The following is a 9,042-nucleotide window of genomic DNA, read 5'->3' as shown; positions in this document are numbered from 1 at the left end:
CTGTATCTTTTATGATGGTAAGTAAGCCGAAGTCGATGCGATGACGTCATGCTGTCAACTTTCGGATTTATGCTACGAGAGAAATCGTCTTCGCCCGTTGTAGAAAGAGAGAGAACGAGAACGGGAGAGAAAATGGTCGACATCCAACGGTTTCACCATGATGTGATATAAATGGTGACCACAATCAGCTTATATAAATTACGTAGATTAAATATCAACACGCTTAAAAATAGTTACTCAAAAATGAGTAAGATCTCACTCATCTACAGAAAAAGTGGAACAACTCTAATTTAGAGTAACTCCGAAGTTACTCAAATTTGAGTTCTTCCACTGGAAACGATATTTGGGTAAAATCTACTCATTCACTGAGTAATACTTTATTTGTACATGTACTAAAAATAGAGTAACTATCACTCAAATTTTGAGTGAAATTTTATTTCACATATACCAAATTTGCAAAAAAAAATTGCTCCTTTTCTGAGTGTATTGTATTAAAATATTAGGCAATTGAACTCAATACTATATCAGGTGGTGGTTGCTTGGAGTAGTGTGTCAATCACAAATTAACATACATGTCAGTTATTCTCAGGCACCAATCATACACTTATTCCTCATAGATGACATTTGAGCATATTCGTTTTCATTCTAAAGAACAACACGGAGTTTATCATTCCGGTTTTTGCAGACACAACACCGTTTGTGTTGAGCGACTCACCCTCGAAAAACGCGATCTCGCTAACACAAAATACAACCTGTTGCTACAAATGGTTATTACAACTTTAAGACTGATCTTGCGAATAGTAACAAGTTATTGCGTTAAACTCAAATTTAGAGCAGGAGTTACTCAATATCATTGATGATAACTACTCAATTTTTGACGTTTCCTTGTATCATTTGAAAATGAGTAACAAGTACTCAAACTCTGAGTAACTTTTTCTAAGCGTGAAGACTCGAAAAAAAAAATTTCGTAAGCCTGCGTCCATTAAAATTTTAAAATACGTTGAAAACAGGAAGCTCACCATTAGCACCTAATGGACTATTTGCTTCAATCTTACAAATCGTTATACCAAAGATAAACATAATATCTAATATACAAATAATGAAGAATAACTAGGTTGACATTAGGCATCTCGGTTCGAGTTTCTCCAAACAATTAATTTTGAAGTCGATTCGACTAAACTGTGACATAACATATCGCTTTAGGGAAGGTTATCCAGATCCTAACAACGTGGTACTAGATTTTGACTTGTGCTGTTCGAAATATCAAAAATAAAGGAACACATATACATTGCAATCGCGAGAAAATGAAACTTTTTGAAATATTCTTGATATTTTTGTCGTGAATACGACTTACTTTACTATGGGGTGCCTTTTCAAAATTAGCCATATGGAAGAATGGGCAGAACTTAATCGTGAATATCTCGACTTGTGTTAAAGGCAGCAACATAATTCTTTCACCATTTCATCAATAATATGATCAGGAATTTAGGATAATATTTTGAACAGCGTGAGATAACCACAAACAACTCAAATATTAGGTTTTTTCAAACTTTGAAAACAACGCGGAAAACTCTTTACTTTTGCTTGGCTTTTTCGCGCAAGGACGACGATTTTGAGGTAGCCAGGCACATATCTTCAACTGACTGCGTATAAAAAAAAGTTCCGGTTTTTGCTAAATATCATAGAGAATTCCACAATTAGGGCCTTCTAAAAGGCTTCTGCCTGTACAGCATCTTGATAGTTTCTTTCAATGAAATATGCAAATCCGAAATGAGATAATCGACGTCAAAAATCGAAAATTTTAGTAATGAAAAGGGGGAAAGCTTCGCAATTCACACAATAGATCAACTATCAATTCGAATTCGAAAGTGTAAAGAAATCGTGTCAGTTTTATTCGTATTCACGACATCCAGTTATGTCTCTGACATTACACACCCGTACTTTGTACGTAAGAACATTGTCGCAAAACTGAATTACCGGTAGCGACACCTGCCAATGATATACGGAACCAAGAAAAGGAGCGATTCTTCCGAAAATTTTCATATCGGCAGTAGTGACTTGCAATGATTTTTCCGACTTGCAATGATTTTTCCGTTTATAGTACAAATAGACGTCAGCAAAAAATTGATTTCAAAGTAATAACTATTACTTTTTCTAGTGTAAAGTACGACTAAACATGGAATGTTTTTAGATATGTGTGAAATTGGGTTAGGTTAGTTTTTTTTCGGACCAAAATTTTTTTGAACAGAAACCAGTGAAATGTTTATTTCTCGAGTACTAGAATTCATAGCGATTGAGTACCGTTTATTCAGGATACTTTATTTGTTATTCTCGGGCTTAATAAACAATAAATTAAAATCAACATTACCACCTCAAAGTGAAAACTTTTTCTTCTACGTCTACTATGATTTTTCAAAAGAATTTCCCCGTTTTTATATGAAATCCTTAATAAGGTGAAGTAATTAAAAAAATGGTATTGAATCAACAATAAATTAAAATGAACAAAGTGAAAACTTTTTCTTCTACTTCTATTATGATTTTTCAAAAGAATTTCCCCGTTTTTCTATGAAATCCTTAATAAGGTGAAGTAATTAAAAATTTCCCTACCGATACCGAGCTCTTTCTAAAAGTATCATCTCTAAATAAGCAGCGCATGTACATTTTATTTTAGCGTCATTATGCCAACTACATTCAAGTACTAAACAGGAGGAACATGTTAGTAATACTGCGGTTGTAAGATGCCACGAAATTTAAATCAATTAAGAGACAGCTTAATTACTAATCCATTTGTAAAATGGATTCTTGAGTGCCTTCTTGATCTTAATTTTTTTTTGAAAAGCTTTCCAATTCACCCAATAACGATTGCTTACTGTAGAAACCTACAAAAAATGATTGTTCACGTATTGTCATAAACCTATGATTGAGAACTATTTCAATGTACGATTTCTCTTTTAAAATTATTTAAACATAAAGCGGAAAGTCATTGATACATTATTGATCGAATTCTTGTCTAATTCAACATGTGTGAAATTATTTGATTCATAAGAAAAATATATGAAAAAAACTAGGAAACTATCTTCCTTCAAAATCTGAAAATCACTGAAGAGTTGTCTGGTTGCTTGATAAAGATTGTGAAAAACTTGAATGCCACCAGACCCTATCAGCTTAGAGCGAAATGAATCTTCAGCTCAGGAACGACAACGCACAGCATCACGGCGGCGCTATTTTGGCGCACACGAATTTCACATTTCTCTCCCCTACTTCTATATACGAGATTCGATGTGGATTCGCCTGAGAGCGCCATGTTCGCAAAAAGAATTTTGCCAAAATGTGGATGCTCTGGAGATGCTGCTTGAAACTGCAAAAAATAATTATTTTTTCTCAGTGGTTTAGTTAGTTTCAATCAATATTTTGAAAAATATAACAAATATTTTATTTGTGCGTTTCTGTCCTTTTCTTGACAAACAATTTCACAGTAAATTCAATTCGAAAAATTGGTTTCAAATGAACTCACTTCAATTCAATCAAGTTAATAATAGTAGTGCTTTAAATTTACAAACATTTTAGTTGAAAAATGAACTTAAATTTAATTATTTCAACTAACGCTATTGTTTGATATAATCATACATTTTGTTTGTTTTTACGAATTAAATGTTTTCTTCCAAACTAATTTGCAAGGTAATTTTTGATACTACTTTTATTAAAATTTATATTCGTTTTCAATAACGTAAAACCAAGTTTTTTATTTATATTGAACATTTTCTAGGCATTTAGCCCTTTGTGGTGAGACGATCGAATTATTCACATACCACAATCAAGCCCTGGTTTTATATAACTTTTATTGCTTCCAACGGTTTGGTGCTCAATCAGTTCGGTCAAGAAACCAGAGATTCTGCATCAAATATGTTTTTTTGTAAATAAAATGTGTTATGTAATGTTACGCCATTTTCAAAGATATGATTAATTAGTAATACATACGCTTGAACTGTTGAAACTCCGCTAGGAAATGGAAGAACTTATACTTATAAAACTTTATCAGCGGGAGAAAAAAATTTCTCTGGTTTATATAAAATAAAACTAATAAGTCTCATTTAAACAGTAAATCTGATTTTACCATAACAGATATATGACCATAGCTAAATTGAACCCATTTTTTTCTTGATATAAAGGTATAACAGGTACGAATCAACATAGATATTGCCGGTAACATAAACTTAACGTTGGTTGACATGTAATAAATAGTTAGTTTATTTTAACAATTAAATCAGTCGGAACAAATATTTTTTACATTTGACTATACAAAATTTTGAATCAAATCAAACAGAGAATATTGTTTATTTTGAAGGGAGGAATTAATTCAAAACAATCGTATTCTAGCTAGATATCATCACAAATCTAATTTAAAAATCTATCTACAGTTGTTTTTTTAAGCTCTGTGGATAGTTCAAAAAAATAAATCCAACTATTTGTATTTGTTAATATGATCTTGAATTCATTCAAACAAAGACGTGCTCATATTTTCAATTCACCTTTCAATATTGTAGGAGCAGCCTCTTCACCAATAAAATTTTTCTGCTCTTAGCACAACAAACTGAAGTCTTTTTTCATGCGAGTTTACGAACCGCATAAAAAAACGCATAAAAAACCGCAGAACTCTGAAAATGCGCATGAAAAAACCGCATAACTCTGAAAATTCGCATAGACAAAACCGCAGAACTCTAAAACTTTGCATAAAAAAACCGCATAACTCTGAAACTTCGCATAAGAAAGTCACATGAAAAAAACGCATAAAAAAGACCTTAGTGTAGTTCATAGCATCTGCAAAAAGGAGTCAACGAATATATTTGAACGAAATGATTCAAACGAACATGTTTAAGGCCATCGTCCAAGTACCATGCGCGCGGACGGTTTTAGGAAATTTTCGATGTAAAATAGAAACCAAAAGCATACAAACTTTTCCTAGTCTTATCAATAATAGCTCTGCAAAATGAGTGTTTTTGTGATCTTTCACAATTATTACACACATTCAAACTGAAGCGGAATTTCTTCAGTTCATTGAAAAATTCTCAAAAGGGCGTATAAGCAAGTGACAGTTTCTCTTTGTTTACTTTCTCTTCTATTAATTACCACGTTTATCACTCAACTCTTTGCATGAAATGATACCCGAAACTTTCGACTTTCAAACAGAATAGTGATATCAAAGAAAATCTTTTTAATCACATCACAATAATCGAAAGAGAGAGTGATTAAAAAGAAACTGCCACTTGCTTATACGCCCTAATGAAAAATCAACCGAGAATTGTTCTTTTTCTGTGGAAAATCTTACAAAACTAACATCATTCTGTTCATAAATTGAATTAGCATCGTTGCAAAATAATTTGTATATCATTTAGTGCTTCCAAATCGTCAAAATATAACGACATCGGTTATATGAAATTAATAGATTTTCCATGAGAAGCGTGAAAAGCTTTTTCAAAAAATGTGCCTGAATGTAATCCTTGTAGCCAGCATAAGGTTTTCTTAAAAAAAATTATCATGTCACCGCATTATTTTTCAAAATAATTGTTAAAGATCACAGAAACAATCATTTTTGATAAACCTCGGAAAATCCTTCGAATTTTCCAGCCATTTTCAGTGTGCATGTTGATGCAACATGGGTTACCTAACAGCGGTTAAATCCATAAAGTTTGTTAAATGGGCCAAAATATATGAAGTGACAAAAATACCTCTGTTACTCTACATTTCTAGTTCTAGTATATTCTGTACATTTCTAGTTCCAGAACCCAAGTTCCGAAATCAATTCCAGAATTCGTAATCCAAATTCTGAAAATGAACTCAGAAACTAAATTTTAGAACAGTTTCAAATTCAGGTTCAGAGTTCAGATCTAATTTAGAACTAGAATTGGAATTTAGTTCCAGAGTTCTTCTGAACCTGTGTTCTGGAACTAAGTTCCAAATCTGAATTTTGCAGCTAAATTCTAAACCTTACATACAGTTAAAATTCAGGTGGACCAGAATCCAGGTTCTGAATTCAGTTCTAAAATTTAGATTTAGAATTAAGTCAGTTTCGGAATGAGGCTTTACAAGCGGATGAGGGCGTAGCTTGAGCAATTGAGGCTTTATACCACCCAGAAGGTCGGTTTTTGCTGTTGCTTGTTGAAGGTGCCTCGCCTGAGACTACCTTAAAAACTGTTGTCCGTAATTTTAAAGTTATTTATGATTATCGCACACGGTTGAAAATGCAATAATAAATTGCTGATCATATTTCTGGTGGCATGGAGGAAGAATCATGTTGTTGTGTTTATTATATAGATATTCACGATTAAGTTTAACTCATTCTTTCACAGGGCAAATTTTGAAAAGACACCCTGGAGTAAAGTAAGACGTATTCACGTCAAAAATGCGTGATATTTAGTATCTTAGTAGTAATTGCAAATTGCAATTTTTATCGCAACATACTGGCAATTCTGTCATCATAGTAATCTATGCACCAACATATAATCATCAGCACTTTTCCTGCAAGAGAGCTGTTCTCGTCGATAAACATTTTCTCTGCATTTCTCTTCTCTGATGTGTGAGCTCTGTGAGTGGTGACGTTTATTCCGTTTAGCGAAAAAAATCACCCGCTGTCAGATTTCTGTATGTGCGGTTGCATTTTCGGTTCGACCGGAACGAAATACCTCATCCAGTGCTAGGTTTTGTTTGTAACGAAAAAGTAATCCTGCGAGATGGCTTTAGTCTGTGACCTCAAAATGCTACTTGCTTGTCGCGGAGTGTTCGGTCAGGTGAGCAGATAATTATGCTTCGTGATTTAGCATGATTTATTTTTTTCTTTTCGCCGATTGCGTTGCTATGATGGCCAAAATTTTCTCATTATATAATGTTTATCTGTGTTCGCGTTCATTTTATTTTTGCGGCTCAGATTTAAAAATTGGCATTTTGCCATCTAATGCTGCTAGTAGCTTTTGTTTGCAAACATGTACCTGATAAAGATTGTATGATTTTTTATTTTAGTTGAGAAGCATTCATCTGGCTGCCGTCAATAATGCCGCAGCTGCGAAGCACAAGAAGTTTCAAATCTATCGCTGGAACCCGGACAAGCCTGACCAGAAGCCTTATAACCAGGTAGGTAGGTTCCATCGCTAATCCTTGAAGAGGGCTGAATGCGTGTTTTATCCGTGTAGACATATGATGTGGACCTAAGCCAATGCGGACCGATGGTGCTGGATGCTTTGATTAAGATCAAGAACGAGATTGACCCGACGTTGACATTCCGGCGCTCGTGTCGCGAAGGCATCTGCGGTTCGTGTGCCATGAATATCGGAGGGGTCAACACTTTGGCTTGCATCAGCAAAATTGATGTTGACCATCCGGACAAGGCAACTAAGATCTATCCTTTGCCACACATGTACGTCGTGAAGGATTTGGTGCCTGATATGACCAACTTCTACAATCAGTATCGGTCGATTCAGCCGTGGCTACAACGCAAGTGAGTATATTTTTGGGGCTGGTCGGATTCAGTAACAGTAATTTAGATAAGACATTTATTGATAAATTTTCGCATTCGCAGAAACGAATCAACGGAGAAGAAGGGTGACGCCCAGTATCTCCAGTCGGTGGACGATCGCGCAAAGTTGGATGGTTTGTACGAGTGCATCCTGTGCGCTTGCTGTTCGACCTCGTGTCCATCGTACTGGTGGAATGGTGACAAATATCTCGGACCGGCAGTGCTCATGCAGGCTTACCGTTGGATTATCGACTCGCGTGATGAGTCGACCGCTGCTCGGTTGGATAAACTGAAGGATCCGTTCAGTGTGTACCGTTGCCACACCATCATGAACTGCACCAAGACCTGTCCGAAGGGTCTGAATCCGGGTAAGGCGATTGCCGAAATTAAGAAAATGTTGTCTGGTATCGCCAAAAAGGATGCCCCCGGCATGGAAACTGCTGCTCTGCACAGCAAGTGAACGACCGCAGGCAGCTTGTAACCAGTGAAAGTATTGCGGAACCCTTATCTCTGAAGTTTGACGAACGATACTGAGGCAGCGAATCGAAGTACTACTTGTTGATAACCCGTCAAAATGTGGGTTCAGCTTTGGTGATTTATTTATCTGAACAATTTCAAAAACCTATAATAAAAAGAATTAGCACTAAAACTCGAATTGTTTTTATAGTGGATGAATGAATGGTCAGCTGACTCTTGTATGGGATCAGCGATTTTAGTTTGAGTCTTCTGCTTTTGAATATCAAGTAAGAAGGAATTGATTTCTTGACTTAATCGTGAATATCTCGAGTTGTACTAAACCCTTCAACATAAGTCTTTTTCCAATGCCATCAGTAATTGGCCTTTTTCGGACCCTCGGAGACGGTTTCGAGGTTATCGCTGGAACTGAATCCTAATTCTGCATTTTGAAACAGCAGTTTTCTTGAGTAGAGTCTGTAACTGAATTTAGTTCCTTATTTTTAATCTAAATGTAAATCCAAAATTATGATTTAGTGTGCAAACTTCAGAATAACCTGGAACAAAATTCTGGTTATGAATTATAGATCTGGACTCTGCAACTGAATGTTAGGTGTTAGAGCTCTGAGCCTAAATTTTGTAACTGACTTCCGAACGAGGATTTGATTCCTGAATTTAGTTTCATATTTTAATTCCTGAATTCGGTTTCCGTATTCATTTCCTAAATTCAATTTCAGAATTCATTTTCAAAACACTGGAACTAAATTCGAAACTTGAATTCTGGAGCAAGATTTTGGAGCTGAATTCAGCTCTTTTTTTTCTGGTTCGGAATTCAAGTTCAGAAGACAGTTCTAGTTTCTTCGGGAATTCTGTTTCGTTTCAAAATTCTAGAGCAAAATTCATGAAGTGAATTCTTGATTTGGATTCTTAACCAGATTATCGCAAGTTGCGATTCGCAACTGAATTCCATACACTGATAAAAATCGGCACGTTGAACTTATGTGTTTTACACTTAATTCCGCCGAATTTGATTCGACACTTAAATTGCAAGCGTAAGACTCTTAAAATTTTAATTCAAATCA

General features: G+C 35.0%; 1 protein-coding gene across 1 annotated transcript; it reads left to right on the top strand.

The window, feature by feature from the left end:
* The first annotated feature begins 6,599 nt into the window (after positions 1–6,599).
* Positions 6,600–8,156, top strand: LOC131436679 (succinate dehydrogenase [ubiquinone] iron-sulfur subunit, mitochondrial). The gene is made up of 4 exons (XM_058605537.1): positions 6,600–6,785; positions 7,015–7,125; positions 7,185–7,489; positions 7,571–8,156. The coding sequence occupies exons 1-4, from the start codon at positions 6,729–6,731 to the stop codon at positions 7,965–7,967; spliced, it is 870 nt and encodes a 289-aa protein (XP_058461520.1). The 5' UTR covers positions 6,600–6,728; the 3' UTR covers positions 7,968–8,156.
* Positions 8,157–9,042: the final 886 nt, after the last annotated feature.

Source organism: Malaya genurostris, chromosome 3, assembly GCF_030247185.1.
Source record: "Malaya genurostris strain Urasoe2022 chromosome 3, Malgen_1.1, whole genome shotgun sequence".
Classification (NCBI taxonomy): Eukaryota; Metazoa; Arthropoda; class Insecta; order Diptera; family Culicidae; genus Malaya; species Malaya genurostris.
Note: the sequence above shows the minus strand (reverse complement) of the source record. Positions and strands in the feature narration are given on the sequence as shown.